Source organism: Anomaloglossus baeobatrachus, chromosome 4, assembly GCF_048569485.1.
Source record: "Anomaloglossus baeobatrachus isolate aAnoBae1 chromosome 4, aAnoBae1.hap1, whole genome shotgun sequence".
Taxonomy (NCBI): Eukaryota; Metazoa; Chordata; class Amphibia; order Anura; family Aromobatidae; genus Anomaloglossus; species Anomaloglossus baeobatrachus.
The window spans coordinates 372,901,032-372,926,681 of NC_134356.1; the positions used below are offsets into that span (position 1 = coordinate 372,901,032).

The following is a 25,650-nucleotide window of genomic DNA, read 5'->3' on the forward strand; positions in this document are numbered from 1 at the left end:
AACTGAAGGAACCGTCAAGTTTGGTGGAGAAAGCCTCATGATATGGGGTTGTTTCTCAGCCAAAGGCGTAGGAAACTTGACCAGGATTGATGGTGATTTCACTGCTGAGCTATATGTGAGTGTCTTACAAGACAAGTTACTTTGTAGACTCGAGAACTATGGGCATGAAAAAGACGACAGTGTTTCAGCAGGACAACGTCCTGAACCATATGTCGATATTGGCAAAGAAATGGTTCAATGACATTAAAGTTGAGATTCTGGATTAGCCTCTATATTACCCAGAGCTTAACCCAGTCGAACACTTGTTAATAGAGTTGAAGAAAAAGCTGTATACATACCCAAGAGAGTCGACCAGTATGCACCAACATTGGGAACGTGTAGACCTGGTCGAGATTTCGGTTGCGAAATGCTTGAATCTGATCGAGAGTATTCCCAGAAGGATTCAGGCAGTGTTGAAAGCTAAAGGTGGATTTGCAAAATACTGTACTAAGAAAATAATAAAAAAATAATTTTACATTTTTAGGAGCAAAATTCTAACAATGCAGTGAGATGACAAGAATCTGTATAACTAATTATATGCTAAATAGTTGTAAGTCAAATTAATGTATGACATAGCCAAGATGATTGTCTAAAAAATCTCACGTTCAAAACTGAGCTGTAATGATGGTGAAATATGGAGTCTGAAATTCAAAACTTCAATGCATTCTTACCCATTTTCTTGTCAGTGTATATCTACTTATTGGGCTGAGGGAGCTGATACACCATAGAGTCTATTTGTAGTGTAGCTTTTTTGTCCTCTTCTTCTACCTTTTCAGACACTATTGGCTGGATCTGTCCTTTTCCTATGAACTGTCCTTTTGGCATAAAGTTCTACAACCAGTGCTCCCACGATGGCAAAACTTCCTCTAGTGATTTTATTATTTTTGAAATGTTGACTCACCTTTCTAATTCCCTCCCTTTACATTTCCTTTGGGTGACGGGTGTTTGATCACAGAGGTGTGAAAAACCCCCACTTAGTTCTGTTTGTGAAAGTATATAGTTTTGCTACCAATATTTTTGCTACATATCATGTGAAGGCAGCCTTTAGTTTAGTTAACCCACTGAGGGAGTAGGAGGACCAGGATTTTTATACCTGCAGGTTTTCTGTTCTGGGAAGTGCATCCTCCCTCTAATGGTGCTGTGATGGTCTCTGGAAAATCAAATTACTGGTTATTGTAATTCTCATTTTTGGTATAATCAGAAATCACAATGATTCATTTCTCTTCATCGTAACAAAAGTCCATTTGGAAAGCATTGCATTATCATTTCCATCTGGTAGTACTGAACCAGTACTTGATAAACTACTGCTTGCTTACTACAGTGCCTTTCTGACCTTGAGAAATTCAGTAGGCTTGCTAAACTCGTAACATAATTATGCAAACATCTGCCCAATACCAATGTGATCTATGACTAATCTTTCGGTAAGGCACCATCTAGTGAAACTAAATGTGAATATCTTTTAAAAAATGGCATTATATTCAAATTATAATGGGATCAGTGAATGCAAATGACTTTCTTAGTAGGCAACTGTATAATGTAATCTGTGTAACTTAATATTTTACATACCTAGAATATTATATTGTTTCTCTGCTTTCATCTTTTCTAAAGTATTTACATTTTGCCAAATAGTTGTTAAATCTCTTTTTAATGATTTAGGTATATTTAATAATATGAAGTACAGTATTGATTTTACTGTCAGTAATATTTAGGTCACATGTCAGTAACATATACATCCTTACAGAATGCATATCATTCACAATGCTCCCCGGGGAAATCTAAAATATGTTACACAGCTCAGCTGTGATTTATCACTTTTATATCAATCCTGGCATCTTAAGCATGGATAAATCTGTTCGTTACTTTCAGCAACAGCTCTTATGTCATTTCATTATTGATTTTGTAATTTAACACATAAAAAATAGGCATTCTGTGTAGGGGTCACTTGCCATTTGTGGTTATTAAGGAAGTAATTAATGCCCTTTGTCACAGTATAACATTTTTTAATATGGTTTCATCTCACAGGGTCAGGCATATGCCGATTCAGCTATTCTGATCCTGGTATTATTGTTTCCTATGCCAAGAATAATGCTACCAACTGGATGCCACTAGAGAAAATCAGGTGTGTTCCTATGTATACCTATCAATCAGATATACTATTATGTGTTGTTAACTTGATATTCCTTTACAATCACAAGTCCATTATTGTCCTGCAGGCTCTGTACACAAATATTGCAATACTTCAAATATTGCAATACTTCACAAGTCCATTATTGTCCTGCAGACTCTGTACACAAATATTGCAATACTTCAGTATAGAATGTGACCATTATAGAACTGATGCAGGTTAGTAGTCAGATGCAGAATATAATGTCATAGAATCCCAGATTGTTGTGTTATTGAAACTTGTTAGGTATAAATTTGCTGATTAATTAAGTTAAATCTATGATTTCCAACATCAACAGCTTATTAGAAGAAACTGTAAGCATTGTTAGTGTCACACGGAGTTTTGCACAAAACTCACCAACTGTCATGGCAGTGTCAGGCTCTGTTCACATTGCAAAGTCAGACACTCCATCTGATGGTTTCTCTGGTGTTTCTGATCAACTAAGGCAGATGCAGGCTTTTCCCTGCCGGCTGCTCATTCACAGACAGGCTAGCAAGAGTTAACCTCTTCTAGCCTGCTGGTTAAGCCTCTTTGATAACATGTAAGGAAGCTATTTGCTTCTTATCTCATTTTTAAGCTGGAGGAAATCTTCTACCTATGCCAACTATAGTTTATGCTGTGTTGGTCTGGGAGTTGTGTTGTCCAAGATTGGAGAAAGAGTTGCTTTGTGATTGGTGCTGTTTTGGAGTTACCCATCATCTTGTTTTTTTCCACCCTGCTCTTGTTTTTCTCCTAATCTCTTATTGTACCGCTGTGTGTGCATGTTGTTTGACAGAGTTTTGCTTTCACCTGTTTATTTCTGTTAGTTAAATCACACTCCTTTCCTGGCCCCCCGTGGGGTGGTATAAGATCAGGGCTGGACAGGAGCAGGGCCACAAAGGAAATTCAGATATCCCCACCATTAGGAGTATCTCTGAAAATAGGGATAGCACAGGGCCCCCTAGTTTGAGGGTCAGCTTATGGGCCACAGTTTCCCGATATCCCCATAGTCCTCCATGACACTAAAGGCCCCGTTACATGCAATGACATTGCTAACGAGATGTCGCTGGGGTCACAGAATTCGTGACACACATCCGTCCTCATTAGTGATGTCGTTGCGTGTGACACTTACGAGCGAGCACTAACGATCCGAAATACTCACAAAATCATTGATTGTTGACACGTCGTTCATTTTCCAAATATCGTTGCTCATTCTGGACGCAGGTTGTTTGTCGTTCCTGAGGCAGCACACATCGCTACGTGTGACACCCCGGGAACGACGAACAACAGCGTTCCTGCGTCGTCCGGCAACGAGGAGGGAGTGACGTTCATGCGGCTGCTCTCCACCCCTCCGCTTCTATTGGTGGCCCGCTGTGTGACGTCGCTGTGACGCCGCACGAACCGTCCCCTTAAAAAAGAGGTAGTTCGCCGGCCACAGCGACATCGTTAGGAAGGTACTGTAAGTTTGTGTGACACGTACCTGTGATATTGTTCGCCACGGGCAGCGATTTGCCCGTGACGCACAAACAACAGGGGCAGGTGCTATCGCTAGCGTAAAGCAGCCTTTAGTCAATTCAATGCTGCAGTTTGGGTGTTGCATATTCTCAGGTTTCCTTACAATGTTTTCCTAAGAATATTGTATTGTGAAAAAATATGGTTTATGATGCTTGTTTTAAAATGTTTGAGAAAAGAAAAAAAACTCCCCAAATTATACTTTGCAATTCATTAACTATTGGCTATTTATTACTTGACTAAGATCTATATAATTGTAATCTAAATACACATGTCAAAAACTTTTCCACGTATAATGTATTCATTGTCTTCTTCCAGCGCTCCTTCAAATGTCAGTGCAATCATCCACATTATCTACCTTCCTTATGAAGCCAAAGGTGACAATGTATGGTTCCGGTGGGCGCAAGAGCCCACACAGGCAGGAGATGTATATGAGGCATGCTGGGCCCTGGACAACATACTTATAATCAATTCTGCACATAAGCAGGTTATATTAGAAGATAATCTTGATCCAATGGACACTGGAAATTGGCTTTTTTTCCCAGGAGCTACTGTCAAGGTTTGTTGCATTTATGTACTGTCTGAAAAAGTATTTAAAAAACATAGACAATCTCTAAAAATACCAGTGTACAATGTTTAACAGGAGTGGACACAGACGGAAGACAGCCCTTGTGCAGTCCAATAGCTCATCATCATGCACAATTCCACCTTCTTTGGAGGTGAAGATGGGCCCTCTTATATCTTGGGTCATCGTGTGGCTGCCCAGGTTGCACCAATGAAAAGTCTGCCCCTGATGCGTGACCAAATGCAAAAATTAGTAGGACGTTTTAGTGTAAACAATACTTGATTTACATAATTACCAGATATGAAAAACTCTCAAAGGCAATCTTTAACCAAGCTTTTCCTCCACATCTGAGAGCAGCATAGCGTAGGGACAGAGATCCTGATATCAGGGGTGTTAGTTACAAGACTTCTTGCTGTAGTTGTGATAAAATATTGTTTTGTCTGCTACATCTGTGCTAGTCTTCTCAGTGAAGAGCTCCTGCTATGTAGGCCTCAATATTCATGAGCTTCTGCTAGCACCACTACCTACATTTTATTGAAAATTTCCTCAGTGAGGGTGAAACATTGTATAATAACTATATACAATATTTTTATCTTGTCTTACTATAAAATCTTCTGGTTCAGACTAGGTTTGAAATATAAATTAAATAAATAAAAATTTCTCTGCTACTTTGCCACTCCAGTGTGACCACTCTGTAGGTCCCACCTGTTTACAGAAAACCACTTTCAAAGGGTTGTTGGTTTTAGACTATTTTATTAATGTTAAGACTTTACAATAACTGCAGGCTTATGCTGTACAGGTAATAAGCAAGATAATAAGGGAGAGTGTTATACATAATAAAAGAGAATACTATGTAATTACTATGTAATTAAGGACGGCGCTTTACATAGTGAGCGAGTACATTAGATACTAATTTATGCTGCTATACATAATAATGCTACAGTCCTGCATCCGTGTGCATTGTCAGTGTGCTGCCTGATTTTTTTCCTCCGACAGCGCACAGACCCTTGGAGCATGTGCTATTCCTCATAATCAGGTTAGAACAGCACAAGCTCGGAGTCTCGCAGATCACATTCTCGGATCTGTGATTTTCACAGATATGTGAATGGATCTATAAAACTCCGAGTTCATGTGACGTCCAATAAAATAATCCGGCAGCACATGGACTCTTCACACGAATGTGGGAAGGTGGCCTAAAGAGTTTAACATATAACAGCATTACTCCACATCATACAGTACAGAATAAATATTTCCATCCATTGACTTACCACTGACATCTGATTAATTTTCTCTTATTTCTTCTCCATCTGGTCATTTCGCCATCTTCCCACCACAACTCGTCTTGTCACACTGATCCTCGCATATATTGTATGCATACATTTACTTCCTGCATAAAAAATCCCACACGCTGCGCCCTTGAGCACAAATATGTACCGGACTATATATTATACAATTAGCCACCCACCATTCACAATGTGCAGTGATAAATAAGCCAGCACTGTGCCCCCCATTAGCTGTAATCTCTGCCAGGCTATAAATATAAACTGATCAGTCTCTGTGACTCTCCCCAAATTAATTTTAGGCTTTGTGCCACATACATAATATCACCCGCTTCCTCACATAATAACCTGCTTCCCCACATAATTACCCGCATCCTCACACACGTAACATCACCCCATTCACCACATGCATAACATCACCTGCTTCACCATGCAGCCACAAACAAGTAACTGTAAAACCTTCTCCATGCAGCCCCCACGCATAACATAACCCCCTTCTATATGCAGCCCGCCAGCTTGCAGCCCCACGCAAGTAAGCCTAACCCTTCCCCACTCAGTCTCCCAGCACACAGCCCAACAACTGTAACATCACCCCCTGCTTCCCCAAATAAATTCACCCCCTTTCCTTGCACAGCTCCCAGCAGACAGCCTCACATATGTAATAATGACCCCCATCCCTGTACAATCCCCCAATATACAGCACCTGCTCTGTGCAATCCTTCAACATGCAGCCCCTGTAGGAACATCCAGTTATCCTGTACCCCCTCAAAAACAAACACCACCTCACAATACTCACCCTTAGACCTATGTATGAAGCACCTCACTCCATGGTGCAGCCCCTCAGTCCTCTCAGTGGGATTTCTCCATACCCTCATCATTTCCAGCAGCCACAGTACACACTGACCAGTGATCAGCTCCACGCTGGAGGAGGAATCCCCGCCCCTACCCGTGACATCATCACCTCACAGGAGCAACTCCATTTTAGCCAAAGGGAATGGATTCTTGCTGCTTCGCTGCCTATACTGTGCAGTGGAGCAGCAGCATTGCTCCCTGCCCAGCACACTGCTTATCATAGATGAGAGCAATCTGGCCATGGCCCCCTCGAAGCCTCGGACTCCAAACAACTGGCCAGATTGCCTTCATTACTAACTGCCCTGCATGGGCCCCCCTTCACCTGTAGGCCCTGGTGCAGTTGCACTAGCTGCACTGGCGGTATGTCCGCCACTGGTCATAGACATTCCAGAGCCTGTTTGTAATGGTCTCAAACATTCCAGCGCCTGTTTCTCATGGTGCTGTAGACTCTATAGCTCATGTTTGTCATGGTGCCATAGACACTTCAGCGCCTGTTTGGCATGGTGTCATAGACATTCCAGCATCTGGTTATCATGGTCTCCTAGACATTCCAGCTCCTGTTTGTCATGGTGTTATAGAGTCTTCAGCTCTTTGTCATGGTGTCATAGTCACTCCAGCTCCTGCTTGTCATAGTGTTATAGATATTCCAGTGCCTATTTGTCATGGTGTTATATACTCTCCAGGTCCTGGTTGTCATGATGTTATACCCTATCTGGCTCTTGTTTGTCATGGTATCATAGACACTCCAACATCTGTTTGTCATGGTGTCATAGACATTCCAGCGCCTGTTTATAATGGTCTCAAACATTCCAGCGCCTGTTTGTCATGGTGCTATAGACTCTGCAGCTCATGTTTGTCATAGTGTCATAGACATTCCAGCGCCTTTTTGCATTGGTGTTCTAGACTCTCCAGCTCCTGTTTGTTATGTCAAAGACATTCCAGCACCTGTTTGTCATGGTATCATAGACATTACAGCTCCAGTTGGCCATGGGGTTATTGACACTTCAGCAACTTTTTGTCAGGGTGTCACAATAAAAGAATGTAATCAATACATTTTTGTTTGCCAATATGCCCTCATAGCAGCAGGCACAGTCCACACTGAATCTTCATTATGTGCTTTAAGCCATGAAAGCTACGGCAGAGCTTAAAAAGATGTGGAAAGCGCTCCTGGATTTATACATGCAATTATTTTTTAATATTTGACTTTCTTCTCTTGCTTCCTAATGCTCAGAGCAAAAGCATTACCTTATTAAATGTAATGCAGGAGTAAGTGACGAAGGCAAGATGGGACTTAGTTGAGGAGCTTGGGAGGAATCTTGAAAAGGGGATAAGCCAAGATCTGTGTTCAGCCAATATCATGTAACTTATCAACAGAACTCAGCCCATGCATACCACTACCTGTTGAATAGGCAGCCATTATTTATAGGAAAATAACAGCCATGCTAGTTAAAATAAATGGAGAGTTTATGCTAGAACCTGATGAGACAGAAGCTGTTAAATTACAGATTGGTGACAAGAAATATAGGATTATTCTGTATACAGAAAAGAGAGTACGACCATCCGTGGCATGGTATGACAAAATATCTGAAGAAACACAAATACATACACAGAGCAGAGGGATGGCATAATAAAAGGACATTTAAATAAACAAACACTGAGCTTAGAGAGTGAATCCTTAATTAGCTTTGATTAGTGGTGTGAAAGTTTTATTGTCCCAATATCCATGTAGGAACAGAGGTCTGGTGCCCTCACAGTCTCTGGAGCAGACCTCTCAGATTTTGTAGTGGGTCTTAAATCCTCCTGACAGGTTGAGTCCTGTGTGGATAGAGTTAAACATTGTAATAAATTTGTATTCCCAGACCCTTCGATGGTTCTCTGATCTGAAGTTGCCTTTTAATATGACAACTTCCATGTAGTTTATGTTGTGTCCTGAAGCACAGAAATGTTTGGCCACAGGTAAATGGGTTTTTTGTCTGTAATTGTGAAGGCATGTGCAATACTGGTCATCTGGTAAACAGAGCAGCTTGTGCAAAGCCTCTCCATGGAAGCTCTGGATATCAGGCTTCCACGAACAATACAACTATGACAGTTAATCGATCAATGATGCCTCTAAAATCAGTGATGTCAAACAAATACACAGAGGACCAAAATTAAAAACTTGGACTATGTCGTTGGCCAACCTAGTTGCAGGCCCCACATAATCCTACATAGAGAATAATGGGCCCCACATAGTCCTCCATACAGAATAATGTGCCTCACAAAGTCCTCCATACATAATAATGAACTCCATACAGAATAGTGGGTCGCACGTAGGACTTTATACAGAATAATGGGCCTCACATAGCACTCCACACAGAATGATGAGCCCCACATAGCCCTCCATACAGAAAAATGAGCCTCACATATCCCTCCATACAGAATAATGTGCCTCACCTAGTCCTCCACACAGAATAATGGGTCCCACAAAATCTTTCATACAGAATAATGTGGCCCACATAGTCCTTCATACAGATTAATAGGCTCCAAATAGCCCTACATACAGAATAGTGGGTCCCGCATAGTCCTCTATACAGAATAATGGGCCTCACATAGCCCTCCACATAGCATGATGGATGCCACATAGCCCTCCATGCAGAACAATGGCCCCCACAAACCCTCCATATAGAATAATGGGCCCCACATAGTCTTCCATACAGAATAATGGACCCCACATAGCTCTTCATACAGAATAATGGGTCCCACATAGCCCTGCATACAGAATAATGGGTCCCACATAGCCCTGCATACAGAATAATGTGCCTCAAATAATTCTCCATACAGAATAATGGGTCCCATATAGCCCTCCAATCAGAATTATGTACCCTCTATAGCCCTCCATACAGAATAACGAGCCCCCATATAGTCTTCCATACATAATTATGTTCCCCACATAGCCGTCCATACAGAAAAATGGGCCCTACATAGCCCTCCATACAGAATAATGTGCCCCACATAGTCCTCCAAACTGAATAATGGGCCCCAATTAGTCTTCCATGCAGAATTATGTGATCCACATAGCCATCCATACAGAATAATAGACCCCAAATGGTCTTCCATACAGAATGATGTGCTCCACATAGCCCTCCTTACAGAATAATCGGCCCCACATAGTCCTCCAAACTGAATAATGGGCTCCACATCGTCTTCCAAACAGAATAGCACGGCAAGCCAAATAAAATGGCCTGCAGGCAAGATTTGGGCCACAGGACGGAGTTTGACAAATGTGTTCTAAATGGACTACTGTACTAATGAGGGTCTTCACCTAGTTTTGATTCTGAAAGTTACACAGTGTTAACAATTCTTTCCAGTATTATTTATCATAAATATTACATATGACAAAATCACATCATTTTAGTGACAGATGTTATTTAAACATATCTTTCAGATTTGCCGTTTATCCTAGTCTGTATGCCTAAATATGCATTATCCAAAAATAAAAATCCCCTAAATGTAAAGATTATAAATATCTCCTGATATAACTCACAATATCTAAATGCTCCTGGAGGTATTATAATAGATAATATTATTTGAGGTCATGTCATGTGGTCAGTGGACAGATATTTTTTTTTTTTAACTTTTGTTACGGGAAAACCTAAATAAATCAAAATTATTATAATTATAATAAATAATATTTAAGTGGGATATATTTAATTCAGGGGGGGTTGTTAAAGAAAGTATCCTGGTATTTGATCATGATTTTTTGTGTTTGTGACAGAAGAGATTTTGTTTCTGCAATTTAGCTTTTTCAACATTTTCTATGCAGTGTGAGTTAATTTAAAATTAAGTATATTTCTGTTATTATATTGTAGATATTAACATGTATTCTGAAGATAAAAGGTAGTCAGAATAATTGACAGTTGTTTTTTTTTACTCATTATAATTGTTTTTACATCCACAATCCCCTATGTGGCCTGACAGTGACTAACAGAACAGTGTTTCATTAGGTTGGTTCCCAGTGTACTTGTCACAATCACCTAGATTATTGTAGTATGAGAGTTTGAAGCTGAGCCAATTAAATATTATGCTGACATGTTGGAAGGTTGACATAATAACACACTCTTGGTTCTTTGCATCCTGTCTCCTGTTTGTCAAAGTTTCAAAAAATTTTTTTTTACATTAGTAATTATTAATTCTTTTAGGTTGGAGCTGTCTTGTTTCACTTGGAGTTTAATTTTATTGAATTATAGAAAGTATCCTAATGTGATACTGTATGGAAAGTGTTTAACATTAAATAAATTCCTACTGTTCAAATGTACATATTATTTTTATTACTTCACAAGACTAATATATACTGTATATACTATTTAGAGTAATATCTTTGATACCTTTCATAGGGAGAAATGCACTGTAGCGGCAGTTTGTAGATATCCTTGTCTGTAAGCCTGAAATCACGTCAGGTTTTTTTGTATATTATAGAAAAGGACTGATTTTGATCCTTATTTTGGTATATACAATTGTACTTACCACCTGATTTTTTAGTGCTCATCTGTAAGGGGGTGTAAGGCTCTCCTGCCCCAGACCTGCAAATCCCCTGTCCTGTAAATGTACTGTTTAATATTGATATAATGTGTGTTGTACTGTAGATATGGTTTTGTGAACACTACAAGGCCACATGGGGTAAGTTACTTCCCTTGGTTCTCTCAGGCTAGGGAGAGCTAATGGCAGGGAGGAGCTTAGTTAGTAAAAAGCTTGGAAAGACAAGAAATGTTAGGAGAGTCCACCAGAGTAGCAGAGAGATACCACACCTGTGAGAGGTGTGAGGTGAAGCCCCTTGGAGAAGAAATTGAGACCCTAAGGGTCACATCCCAGCACCAGACACGTGGGGCCCTGGTGAGAGGTGGGCTGATTGAATCACGTCCCAAAAGGGTAAAGTCCAGATGGCCTGGATGGTGGCTGCCCCCTGGCATATATCCAATGAACCTCCTCTCCAGGCTGAAGGTCAGGGGGCTTCTTCGAAGTAAAAGTAGGTCCTGACGAACTGAGACAGAAGAGTGCCATCCCCAGGGACCGTCGTCACGGCTTATAGTTATCCCTGTGGGTGGGAGACGGCCCCCCGAGTGGACTAGATGACTGCCCAACAGAATGAAGATTAGAGAGGGGTTGAGGTGCTCTAGGAATGGAGTACCAGGGACATGGCTGGCCGGTATATTGAAGGCAACTACGGCTAACTGCAACAGCCGCAGTGAAGTACTGGAGCTGACGTCGGAAAGGTCATATGTAATGATGATGATATCCCCTGTAATTGTTGAAGGATGTAACCGCTGCTGACGTGAACAGAAGTTGTATGTGAAACTGTTCAGTAAAGAGAAGTTTATGGTTAAGAAGAATCCAGTCTCTGTATGGTGTTTGGGGTCACTGGGGCCTGCTGCAATCGGAAGCTGGGAAGGGACTAGAAGAAGCCAGAGATAGTCCAGGCCTACGGCCTGAATGTAAGTGTCCCACACCACAAGTCCCAGCAACCCTTCCCCTACAGTGGAACGGAGGTGGCGGTCCAAACTGCTGTTCTAGGGCTGCGCTGCAGCCATACAGCGGTACCCGCTGCGACTACCAAAGCACCCTGTTGTCCCTTCTACACATCCATTTGACTGTTTTTGCGGTCCATGAAAAAAATGGACCACAATCAGACCGATTTTATTCAATGAAGTCATGCAGACGAGCAGCAGCATTTACTGGTTTCTTCTGTAAATCTATGGGTGCGCAAAGTAAAAACATATTAGATTTTTCCAGATACATTGCAATTTTTTACGTCGTAAATTTTAAATGGTCTTGGAAATTAATAGCTGTGGTAAAAAAATATGGATTACACAAAAAAAGGCGCGTTTTCTGGATGAATCTGAAACTTTTTTATACAGTAGTGTGAACCTAGTCTCAGTATGAGAAGATGAAAAAACATTGGATGTTTCACAAAGATTCTCCTATAATTAGTCAGTGAAAATCCAGAAAACACAGGGATAGCATACAAACTTGCCCTTGGTGACATTAGAACCCAGGACCTCTCAAAGCAAAGTAACAGTGCCAACAACTGTGATGCACCTTGATTTTGTTCTATTTCAGTCATTCTAATGTAGATTTGCTTGGGTACTTGGGATTATTGTCCTTTTGCATAACCCAATTTCGGCCCAGCCCTGGTTTTTGCATATATGCCCTCACATTTATTTCTAAAATATTTTGATATACAGTACAGTTCACGGGTGACTCAATAATACAAGGTGCCCAAGTCTAGAAGCTGCAAAACAAGCCCAAATCATGCTTCCCCTTCTTTGTTTGACAGTTCTTAGAAATTGTATGTGCTGATATAACATGTGTCTACAATGTTTGGTTTTCACCAAATGTAGCACAGGGTATTATGGAAAAGCACATTAATTTTGTTCTCGGTGGTGCAAAGCACGTTGTTTCAGCACTATACATTTTTTTCTGGCTGTCTACTAGTACGTGTAAGTAGGGGCAGACATATCATTGCTGCAACCTGTGTAGGCGCACAAGAACCCAAGAGGTAAAAAGCCTATTTCTACACCGAAAGCAGGTATAATTTTGCATTTTTAAGAATTGCTGGACTGAAAAGGGCCCATACACTGTTTTTAGGACACTTTTCTGTCTGTGTCCTGTGTCCTGTCCATGTCATCATGGTAGGGGTATATTCAGATGTATGTTCAGATGTTGACTAGTGGTTTTATTGCAACTTTTGTCAAGCTAAAATGTTTTTCATTTGTGAATTTTTTTTTCCAGGAGATGGCAGATTTGGTGCAGGTATATGGTGTATAAATTTCAGCTCTAAAGCTGCATCTCTTGGCAAAAAAACGAGGTTTTCTGCCAGGACATGAAGGTCTGTGAACTCAGTGAACTCACCTGAAGCGAGATCACTAAGTGTAATGAAATCACCTGAGGTCAGTTTACCTGTGGTCACAGATGGGGTACCGTTGGAACCTCCAGCTGTGACTGCAAATAAACTGAGTGACGTCATCTCTGCAGCTAAGTCAGCGTCTGCCTGAAGCTCACAGCGTGTGGACATGTTCTGTACCCACGCACTAAGACTTCAGTATGTATCAAACCGGAATTGTCATGGGACCTCGTGTGGATTACATCAGTACTTGGTGTTTGGGGTTAATAAAGGGGTGGAGGAGGGTGTGATTTTTTTGTATTATATTTCAAATAAAGAGTTTGTTTTGTTTTTTATGTTTATTTGTTTCCACTTACAGATTAGTAATCGGGGGTCTCATAGATCATCCCCATTACTAATCTAGGACTTAGTGTCAGCTATCAGCTGTCCTTAACCCCGTTCTACCCCGATTGCTACCGCACCATGGTAATCAGCATGAGCTGGGTAAAGTGTCGGGATTGTCGCATCTAATGGATGCAACAATTCTGGGTGGCTGCAGGCTGCTTTTTTTTAGGGGTCCAATAACCATGAGCTTCCCCAGCCTGAGAATACCAGCCCCCACCTGTGGGCTTTAACATGGCTGGGTATCAAAATTGGAGGGGACCACATGCGGGTTTTTTAATTGATTTATTTAAATAATTTAAAAAAAAAAACACATGGCTGGGGGCTGCAGCCTGTAATCATATGCTTTATCTGTGTGGGGTATCTTAATATGGGGGGCCCTTATGCCAATTTTATTATTTATTTATTTTTACACCACTATAGGGACACACACAGTGTGTGCGATTGCAAGCAGTCAGACACGCTGTCACACAGGGTGGGGTGCGGTCTGACTGCAACTAATCACAGATGCTGGGACTAACACTGGGTACGGGTAGGAGTGCATATGCATCAGGGTAATAAGTAGCCCTGTAAGCAGCTTTTCAGGCATGTGGAGATGGTAAGTACATATAACGCGCTTGCTTTATTCTTATTTTCTTTCTTTTTCCTTTCTTTTTTTTTTTTTATTACCCAGGTTGTCGGATCTGGATAGTTACCCGGAGTTGCCTGAGAACTCCGGTCCCAGAATCGGTGCACGGGTACTATGTTACCAGACTGTTACAGTCCGGGTTTGCCCATCACCAGTAGGAAGCCTAAAAATTAACAAACCATTATCTCCATGTAGCTAATGGATAGCCAGAAAAATAATTTGCACTGGTGGACCATATTAGCCCCAGTCCAACATTTGTTTAAGTCATCATAATTCACAACTCCTTTAATCGTTTTCCATTAACAACCTTGTGTGAAGTATATTATATTTGTCTGATTCTAGGTTCATTTTAAAAGGGAACCTATCACTTCCTGAAATGCACTTTACTTGCAGATACAGTGGTATCTACAGGTAAAATAGTATTTTACCCATGCTTTGCTATGTTGTTGGGACCATGGCTATAGGGAGAAAACAGTTATTTTCTCTCTGCACCTGCTAGCTTCCAGTCATAGGAGCAATGCAGGGAGGTGTAACAGTCACCACTTACTACATAGTGAGCATGCTGTAATCACTCATCCTGCACCTTGTTTGACAGCCAGCTCTACAGTTTCTGTGTGTGCAAAGCAGGCTTGACAATCAGTGCAGGGGAGTGATAACAGTGTTCACTACCTAGTGAGTGGTGACCAACAAGCCCTTGAAACACCTTCATGACGTGAAGTTAGCGGCTGCAGGGATAATATAAGTTCAGTTTTTTCTTATAGCCATGATTGCAGTAACAGCAAAGCAGTTTAAAATGCTATTTTACCTGTAGATTATCACAATATCTGCAGGGAAGTAGGATTTTTAGTAGTGACAAGTTCCCTTCAACCTTTAAAGGACAGTAAACACATTTTCAGTTTTTGTTGTTTTGGCAAATCAGTTTATGTATTGCCTATGCACAATCATATATGATCAATACATACACATGATATACACATGAGACTACACTTATCTCAATGACTATATAATTAATCACAATACAGATATGTTATAATATTCCACAGCGGCACGCACCCCATTAATCTCTTTCCTATTTTCCCCTCTCATATTTCAGCTGTTCTCATTGCCTAGATTTTAATTAAAAAATGTCCTCTCTAAGGAGGACTCAGAAGTGGCAAACATAATCACTTAAAATATTACAGTCATTACAGAAATTGGCTGCTTCATATTCAGCCTACTAATAAACTCTTATTTTCGACTGCCTCCAAAGTATTCTTTGCATCCTCATTGTTTCTAAGCTAATCTGGCTACCAGAAACCTTCCACTCAGATGGGCTGAGTGACAACTCCTTAATGGATGAAATTGATGACTTTATGCTCATGTAGAGGTGAAGGCAAAGTGGACAGATTTCTTTCCATCTGCCACCAGACCTTTTGCAAGCTGCCTATCCCAAATACCCAATGTTTTCAATCTAATCAAAAAGGTGTCGCCAAAAAATAAACTGTTAGGCTACAGCTGTCCTGTAAGAATCATTGGTCCATTGAGCCCCAAGGAGAGATGGAAAAAGGAATGTAAGCCATCAGCAACACTAAAGATGGAAAAGTTAAAGGAAAAGCATTATCAAAGTATAGGGAAGATGTATTCACGAAAGAAGTAGTAGGTACAGTGCATTGTCATTTTTGTATTTATTTTTGAGTGTAGCATAGTAAAATATGACATCCTAGAGAAATCAGTGTTATATATATATGTATATATATATATATATATATATAATGTTTTATTGTATCAAAAATATAACATAGTATAGTTTGTATCCATAAAGTCAAAAATAGTCATTTCTAAAAGTAAATATTGAATTCCAGTCACATTACATTTTTCTTTCATGTCGTTTTTCCTGCATTTCTACTTGATGTTTTGTTGTTTCATAGCAGTGTGTATCACTCATATGTGCAGGTTTAGATTTTGGCCCATCCAATGACATAGTAATAGTGACCATAAATTGAATGATGGAATTGTCACATCCTTCTTTATTTCTGAACTTGAAGCAACCCATTGCCTAGTAAAAGGCATGAATGAGCGTGAAGCTGTAAATATCAACTAACAACAATAACACAAAACTTGTAGACACTTTGAGTATTAATATTATATGAGACACATACTATGGGGGAGATTCATCAAACTGTATGAAGGAAAATGTCTTTGTAGCGCACAGAGACCAATGATAGTGCAGATTTCATTTCATTTTCTTCTCTTGAAAAATGAAACCTGTGTTGTGGCATGTTTTAATAAATCTGCTCCATTCCATAGCTTTTTTTAATTGCTTAAAGAGGAACTTTCACCAATTTTTCATGTTGAACTGGATATACAATCTAATCATGGCTGGGGAGCGGAATAAAACATTGTCTTTCTTTTTTTGTTACGCCTCTCCATTGCAAATATATTCGCAGTCAAATTATATTGGCATCCAATCAGTTAACTTTAGTTAAAGGGGTATTCCCATATGACCCAGGAGGTCCATTCCAACTCTAATATTCTATGTTTCTATAATGGATGGAAGTCTTTAAAAAGAGGTTGGATGGACATCTGTCTGGGATGATTTAGTGAATCCTGCTTTGAACAGGGGGTTGGACTAGATGACCCAGGAGGTCCATTCCAACTCTAATATTCCATGATTCTATGATTTTATTCTATGATTCCATCTTCAGGATCCTATCCCAATATGTAGTAGGTGTAGTAATAATAATAATAATAATAATAATATTTGCAAATACCTCCATGCAAAAGTTTGGGCAACCCTGGTCAAAATTACTGTTATTGTGAACAGTTAAGCAAATTGAAGATTAACTGATCTCTAAAGCCCGCTTTACACGCTGCAATGTATCTTACGACGTGTCAGCGGGGTCACGTCGTAAGTGACGCACATCCGGCATCGTAAGGTATGTTGTAGCGTGTGACAGCGACGTGCAATTGCGATTGAACGAAAAACCGTTCATCGCATGCACGTCGTTCATTCCTGTCGAATTGAACGTCAGATTGTTCATCGTACCCGGGGTAGCGAAAATCGCAGTGTGTGACACCCCGGGAACGATGAACAGATCTCACCTGCCTCCTGTAGCTCCCGGCCCACAATGCGGAAGGAAGGAGGTGGGCGGGATGTTTACATCCCGCTCAGCTCCGCCCCTCCGCTTCTATTGGCCGGCTGCCGCATGACGTCGATGTGACGCCGAACGTCCTTCCCACTCCAGGAAGTGGACGTTCGCCGCCCACATCGAGGTCGTATGGAAGGTAAGTACGTGTGATGGGGGTTAATCGTTTGTGTGGCACGTTCAACAAATTGAACGTGCCACACATACGATGGGGGCGTTGCAAATCGCATATGATATCGTATGGGAAATTGCAACGTGTAAAGCAGGCTTTAAAGGCATAAAGTTAAAGAGGACACATTTCCTTTGTATTTTAGGCAAAACAAATATATAATTATTTTCATCTTTTATATTTTTAAATGAACGAAAAAGGAAAATGGGCCAATGCAAAAGTTTGGGCACACTGTATAGTTAGTACCTAGTAGCACCCCCTTTAGCAAGTACAGCAGCTTGTAAATGCTTTTTGTAGCCAGCCAAGAGTCTTTCAATTCTTGATTGATAGATTTTCATCCATTATTCCTTGGGAAAATCTTCCAGTTCTGTGAGATCCTGGGTCATCCTGCATGCACTGCTCTTTTGAGGTCTAGCCACAGATTTTCAATGATATTCAGATCAGGGGACTGTAAGGGCTACTATAGAACCTTCAGCTTGCGACTTTTGAGGTAGTCTATTGTGGATTTTGACTTGTGTTTAGGATCATTATCCATTTGCATAAGCCATCCTCTTTTCAACTTCAGCTTTTTTATAGATGGCGTTATGTTTTTATCAAGAATCTGTTGAAATTTCATTGAATCCATTGGTTGGTGACATGTTCTTTTTCCAAAATTCTGTGCCTTTTTTTTTCTCCACACATACCTGGTCATTGTGGCCAAAAAGTTCTATTTTTACTTCAACGATACACAGGACTTGTTTACAAAATGCATCAGTCTTGTTTATATGTTCTTTTGCATACTTCTGACCCTGAATGGTATAGTAAGGACGCAGTGAAGGTTTGCTTCTGATGATTCTTCTGTGAAGACCATATTTGTGAAACTGACTGTCTCCGAACAGTATAACAATGTACCACAACTCCAGAATATGCTAAATCTTCCTGAAGGTCTTTTGCAGTCAAGCAGGGGATTCTGAATTGCCTTTCTAGCAATCCTATGACCAGCTCTCACACCAGCTCTGCTTGGTCTTTCAGACCTTATCTTAACCTCCACTGTTCCTGTTAAATGCCATTTCTTAATTGCATTTCAAACTGAGGAAAGGGCTACTTGAAATAACTTTGCTATCTTCTTATAACCTTCTCATGCGTTGTTGGCCTCCATGTTATACATTTTCAGAGTGCTAGGAAGCTGCTTAGAAGATGCCCTGGCTGCTGTTTTTTAGCACAAGGTTAGAGAGGGTTGGGTTTTTATTAAGCTGAGAAATTTGCATTACTTGGTCGTTCCTAACGATGATAGTGAACAAGCCTTAACCCTAACAGGCTGATTAAGGTCTGAAACCTTGGTCAAAAGTATCTGAGCACACAAATCTGCAAGGATGTCCAAACTTTTGCATCAGTTCATTTTCATTTTTTTAATTCTTAAAATTAAATTTTATTTTTTCTTGCCTAGAATAAAAAAGAAATGTGTCATCTTTAACCTTACATCTTTCAGAGATCATTTCATCTTCAACTTGCTTAACGGTCCACAATAACAGTAATTTTGACCAGGGGTGCCCAAACTTTTGCATGCCGCTGTAGTAGGTGTAATAATAATATAAGCAAAAACCTCCAAATAGATAGGTAGCATAGTTCCCCTGATATAGTCATGTCTCTTACCTTATGTGCAGGGAATTGCAGCTTAGGTATCCATGGTTACCTTCACTCAGTGATAAATAGCTGCACATGGTTGTATCCATGGATACCTAAACAGCAATGCCATGGACATGAGTTAGGAGACATGGCTATATCAGAAGAACTATACTACATTTCTCATTTTAGGTATTTGCTATTATCATTATTATTATTATTAATAATAATAATAATAATAATAATAATAATAATATTACTACTACATATTGGGATAGGATTTTAGAGATGGGAATACCCCTTTAAGTATTCGTTTTTTGTGTCGTAGAGTTGTTGGTCTTGCCCTATTATACGTTATAGATAAACCTTCATATATTGACATAGTCACATTTCAGGGTCCTTCATGTCACGCTGTACTCTAAGATGTACAATAACAGTACAGCGCAGTAATGTGGGACTGAGAGGATTCCTGAAACTATCTGAGAAGGTAGTTAGCTGGTAAACCACTAGGGGGCGTAAAAGTGGAGGAAACGTATGGGCAGGGAATTCCCTAGCAGAGGTAATACTAGTCAAGCCCACCAGATGGCAGTAGAATCATCAGAAAGCCGTGTCACAACATGAGGTCTTGTAAGTACACAAGGGAAAAGTCTAAACGTAGTCAGAGGGAAGCAAATAGTCAGTAGCCGGGAAATCAGAGCCTAGAAGCGAGGGGGAGTGGGAACACAAGACAGAATAAAGGTAAACAGATAAGGAACAAACAGGGAGACAGCGGGAGAGACACTGATGGAAACAGACAACAGAGGAGGTTAACAGGTCAGGTGAACACGGAGGTCAGGAGGGGGCAGGGCAGACAACAGGTCACACAAGAGCAGAACACAGCAGAGCCAGAAGTATCACTGGCGAAGTCCAAGAGAAACAGTGCCCTAATAAAGCAGCCTGACCTCCAGAACGAGGCAGAAAGGATTAACCCCTAACGTGACTTGCATCAGAAGTGAAACTAAAAAAAAGGCTCAGCTCCAGCTGAGCCAGGAGTCAATCATGACACTTCACTTATTTTCTTTCTTTTATATTATTATGATCTGATGTATGTATATGTGTGTGTATACACAAATATGTGCAGGCATGTGTTACGTCCGGATGGTGGAAGCACTGGACCGTACACAGAGTTCCCTTGAGGAGGCAGCCAGGCCAGTCACCCCGCCAGAGGGTCCTGATGCACGGCAGCCGAAGCACTATTGGTAGCCAGACAGTCCGTAGAGGAGTAGGAAAGGTGTATGTTGCTGAACACACGGAGTTCTGGACGGTAGTCCGGGTGACGAGGCTCAGGGTCCGAGGCCGGGTTGTAGGGTCAGGCGGAATCCGGAACCTGCTGAGCGATGGGGCGGGTCACCGCACGGAGCCAGGGACTGGAGACTGGCGGAGCTGCAGAGGTGGTGGAACATCCACCGAAGTCACCGTCAGGGTCCAGGGATGGACTTGGTTCGGAGCAGCTGGCGTGGCAGGACAGGCTCTGCGAGACAGACAGGGTTAACACAGGGCAAGGCACAGGGTAAAGCAATACGGGGACCTGAACACTAGCTTGCTAAACACGTACAACAGGCCCCGCCCACCAGGAAAGAGAAACCTAATATACCCTGTACCTGTCTATGCAATTTCCTGTTTCTGGGTGCTGGCCCTTTAAGAGAGGGTCAATGACCGCGCGCGCGCCCTAATGCGCATGCGCGAGGCCCGTGTGCCAGAAGCCAGTCCAGGAAGCGGTGAGGAGGAAGCAGGAGCGCCCGGCTGTGTGTCCCAAGTCGCAGAGGAGCGCCGGGAGCGGGGAGCAGGACACAAGGAGGGTGCAGGCAAGGAGGACGGAACCGGGACCGGGGTGGTGAGCAGGGGCCCCTTGCGTGAACCGGGGAGCGGGGCACAGGGACCGGAGAGCGGGGCCCGGGGACCGGGAAGCGTGACAGCATGTATACCCATAGTATAGTACCCATAGTACACTAAGAGATTAGGCCTGAAAAGACGGGCATGGTATATTTATACCTGGTATATATTTATGTACAATTATATATTTATACAATGAGACACATGTCACATGCCCTTTATTATGACATTTGAGAGCAGTGCCATCAGTGAGTCATAGTTATTAACCACTACAAAGGCGAAGAGGATTCTAAATCCTCAAGGATACACTACTCAGTGACACTTTAAAGCAATGAATGGAAATAAGAGCTTACACCAAGTCCTTGGCAGAAAGCTTTTAGTGAAGCATTAAGTCATTTTTTTCATAGTACTTCGATGGCATACAGACAAAAATTGGCTTAGATAGAAAATGCACTGGCAAGGAATTATGTAAGGATTAAAATCATCCATACACAATTCAACTTATCTGCTTTTAGCAGGATACCCACGCTCTTGAAAATGTGCCAACCGAATGGATCAGTGGTTGTTGGCTGAACACATTTCATTTTAAAAATATCCATGTCTTTACACTGTGCAGAGCTATTCTAGGTCGTTCTAATAGTAGCAGTGGCTAATGTCATTGCCAAATCAGTGACTGAGATGTGACGAGCATGTTTCCTATTTATTAGCTCCATCAGCATCAATAAGAACATGACAAAGAAAGATGATTAATTTGTATATAAAATATATTTTCCAACTCATATTATAACCCATGTTCATAAAAAATATTTTAGCAATTAACAAGTTGACTTTTCAAAATATGCTATGATATTTTTACATGATTAATTCATCCAGCCATTATATAATGTGTATCCTGCATTTATTAATAGTTTTACCCTTTTAACAATCCAATTGTAATTGTCAGTTTTCCCTCAACTCAGCAGCTCCACAATGGGTGGAGATAAGCTGTAATGATGTCTTCCATATACAGCACACTAGAGAAGAGAAGAACCTGCTCTTCTATTTAGAAAGCGGCACGGTGGCTCAGTGGTTAGCACTGCAGTCTTGCAGCGCTGGAGTCCTGGGTTTAAATCCCACCAAGGGCATCATCTGCAAGGAGTTTGTATGTTCTCCCCGTGTTTGCATGGGTTTCCTCCGGTTTCCTCCCACACTCCAAAAACATACAGATCGGGACCTTAGATTGTGAGCCCCAATGGGGACAGTGTTGCTATTGAATGTAAAGCGCTGTGGAATCAATAGCACTATATAAATGAATAAATATTATATATATTATTATAAAGCAGCATGGAGGATGCCAAATATTGGGTGGAGTGGTGTAAAGCACATAATCACTTGACTCTGGAGCATTGGAAATGTTGTATGGAGTGATGAATTGGGTTTCCTTATGTGGCAAGTGTTCGGACAAGTCTGGGTTTGAAAAATGTCATGAAAATTTGAACAGTCTGATTGCATATTGTCAAATGTAAATTTGTTAGAGGGATAGTGCTATGGATTAATTTTTTGGGCCCCTTTGTTCCAGTGAAAAAAAAATCATAAGATTCCAGGAAACCAATACATTGTGAATAATTACTGTATATGCTGCGAGCTTTGTGGGAACAGTTTAGTAAGTTATTGTTATGTCTTATCTGTGGTGTTACATAAGACAGCAGAAACATGTACTCAGAGAGGTATCGCTGTGTTATCTGCGGTGCTACATAAAACCGTAGGTAGCATCATCATTATCTATACTCACTGTGATTTCTGTGTTGTTACATAAAATTTCAGGTACCGTCTACAGTACTTTGAAAAAGTATTCATCCCATTTAAACTTTCCAACACTTTTTTACATTACACCCACAAACTTAAATGTATTTTTGGGGGATTTTATGTGATTTATTAACACAAAGTTACAACTTTTTATGAAAGGTAAAGCACATGATACTTAGTTTTTTAAATATTTTAAAAATATAAGGCTGGGGCTACACAAGCATTAATGCAAGTGCATCGCATGACACTCAGCTCCCATTGTGCTGCGAGTGTAAGCCGAATGTCATGCGACTATGATGCAATCCTGCGATCGCAGCACAGTCACGGAGGAGAGGGCAGCTGCTGCGGAGGAGAGGGAGGGACTAATCTCCTATCTCCTCCATTATCAGCTGATGCGTATATAGAATTGCACTTCGGTGTAATGCGAGTGTAGTGCGATGTTTCTCTCACCCATAGACTTGTATGGGTGCAAGAGAAAACAAATCGGATTCCACCCGCACCATGCTGCAATTGTTTTCTCCGTCCGATTAGGGCTGAGAAAAAAAACGCTCATGGGAATGGCCCCATAGAGTAACATGGGTCTGGGTGGAATGCGATTTTTTTTTTTATCGCATTCCACTTGCTCCATTGTACTCACCGTGTGTGCTTAGCCTGAATCTGAAAATTCTGACGTGTATTTCTCAGCTCATCTGACTCAATACTTTGTAGGATCACCATTTACTGTAATTAAGGCTGCAAGTCTTTTGGGGTATGTCCCTACCAGCTTTGCACATCTTGAGGTTGACATTTTTTGACATTTTTGCCCATTCTTCTTTGTAAAATAGCTTTAAATGAATGAGATTGGATGGAGAGCGTCCGTGAGTAGCAATTTTCAAGTCTTGCCATGTATTGTCAATGAAATTTAGGTCTGAACTTTGACACACCCATTCAAACATGTACTTTGATGTAAATCATTCCATTGTAGTTCTGGCACTATGTTTAGAGTCATTGGTCTGCTGAAAGGTGAACCTACATCCTAGTCTCAAGTCTTTTGCAGCCTCTAACAGGTTTTCCTCTAGTAATGCCCTGTATATGGCTTCATTCAAATTCCAATCAAATCTGACAAGCTTCCCTGTGTCTGCTGAAGAAAAGCCTCCCTACATCATGATGCTGCCATCACCATGTTTGATGGTGGGGATGGTGTTTTCAGGCTTATGTGCATTGTTAGTTTTCCACCACACAAAGCATTTTGCATTTAGCCAAAAAACGTCTACTTTATTCTCCTCTGATCAGAGCACTTTCTTCCACATGCTAGCTATGTCCCCTACATGGCTTTTTGGAAAACGCAAACAGGACTTCTTGAGGCTTGCTTTCAAAAATGGCTTTCTTCTTGCCACTCTTCCATAAAGGCTAGATTTGTGGTGTATATGACTAATGTTGTCCTGTGGACAGATTCTCCAACCTGAGCTGTGGATCTCTGTAGCTTCTCTAGAGTGGCCATGGGCATCTTGGCTGCTTTTCTAATCAGTGCTCTCCTTGCTTGCAATGTCAGTTTAGGTGGATGGCTATTGTGGCGCCCCTGACCTGGTCAGGCGCCACTGAGTACTGCACCCATGCTGAGTGAGTGCAAAAAGGTAATCCAAAAGACTTGAATAGGGTGTGTACGCACAGACACACAGCGACCAGGTCTCCCACACACTAGAGGGGACCCTTGGGCAGACCCAAGAGGGGGCATACCTCCACATCTCAGCTAGGGGTGCTGGAGAGGGGCTGGAAGCTAAGGTGGCAGTAGCAGACAGAAAAGGAGTAGGAGAGGAGCAAGCCGAGTCTGAAGTGGAGAGTGCAGGGGGAAGGAACGAGCAGGCACACGGACCCGCTAGTCAGACCCTGCCCGTGAATTAGCCATTAGCTGGGGAGACGGTTGCCACACAGTCAGCCTGAAAGACACCTGAAGAGAGAAGACAGGCAGTTGAGTACGGGGACTCCTGGTAACCAGGCACGAACGGGGAACAGTTCCCTAGAGCCAGACATCCATTTAGTGGTCTCTTAAACCTGCCGGTGGGGTGGACAACAAGTCCCACATTAACCAATACAGAGTCCGAGCATCAGCAGCAACGAGGGGGCTCATAAGGAGGATCGAGCCTGGAGCCATCTTCCTTGGTAAACACTGCCAGCAAATGAGCCAGAAAGGGGAGAAAAGGCAGTTGCGACTTCCCTGGATGAATCGCACAGTACTTTAAGTTAGGGATTGTCCGAAACAAGAAGTGCCAGGAAGGCGAGTTAGCAGTTACTCTTATACCAGCCTGAAGAATACCTGGTTCTCTCTTGGTGTATCTCAGCATCACCCGGGTGCCACTTGAAGCATTTGAAAGTGAGTAAAAACCAGTTGCAAGACACTTTGGACTGAGACTGAGTCATTCTGCAACCTGTTGTTCTACACACATTATACCCGAGCCCCTGGGGCCAGCCTCACTCTCGTGAGGCCACACCACCCGACTGCAGATTCCATCAGTCCCAAACGCTCGTTAAAACTGCAGTGGCGGTCACCGATCACCCTGACCGCAAACAGAGAGTGGCGTCACGATTCAGATGTAAATAGCCTGCCATACCTGTTGCCAGAGAAGATCCCAAAGAGAAGTCCCTGCAGGGTCCCTGGAGGTGGAGCAGTGTCCCTGAGGCGACTGCCGAGGCATGGGGTGACTCACTATGTCTTGGTAGATTTTCAGTGGTGCCATACTCCTTCCATTTTTAGATGATGGATTGAACAGTATTCCATGAGATGTGAAGCTATTTGTTTAGAACTTAACCATGCTTTACTCTTCTCCACAATTGTATTCCCGA

At 41.6% G+C, this 25,650-nt stretch overlaps 1 protein-coding gene across 4 annotated transcripts in view; it reads left to right on the forward strand.

Moving 5' to 3' along the window:
* RELN (reelin) overlaps positions 1-25,650 on the forward strand; it is a 906,715-nt gene that overhangs the window by 489,544 nt on the left and 391,521 nt on the right. For all 4 annotated transcript variants that reach the window (XM_075345182.1, XM_075345183.1, XM_075345181.1 and 1 more), the window contains 2 exons: positions 2,062-2,158; positions 4,013-4,253. In XM_075345182.1, coding sequence (XP_075201297.1) covers positions 2,062-2,158; positions 4,013-4,253 — 338 coding nt within the window. The remainder of the gene's footprint in view (positions 1-2,061; positions 2,159-4,012; positions 4,254-25,650) is intronic.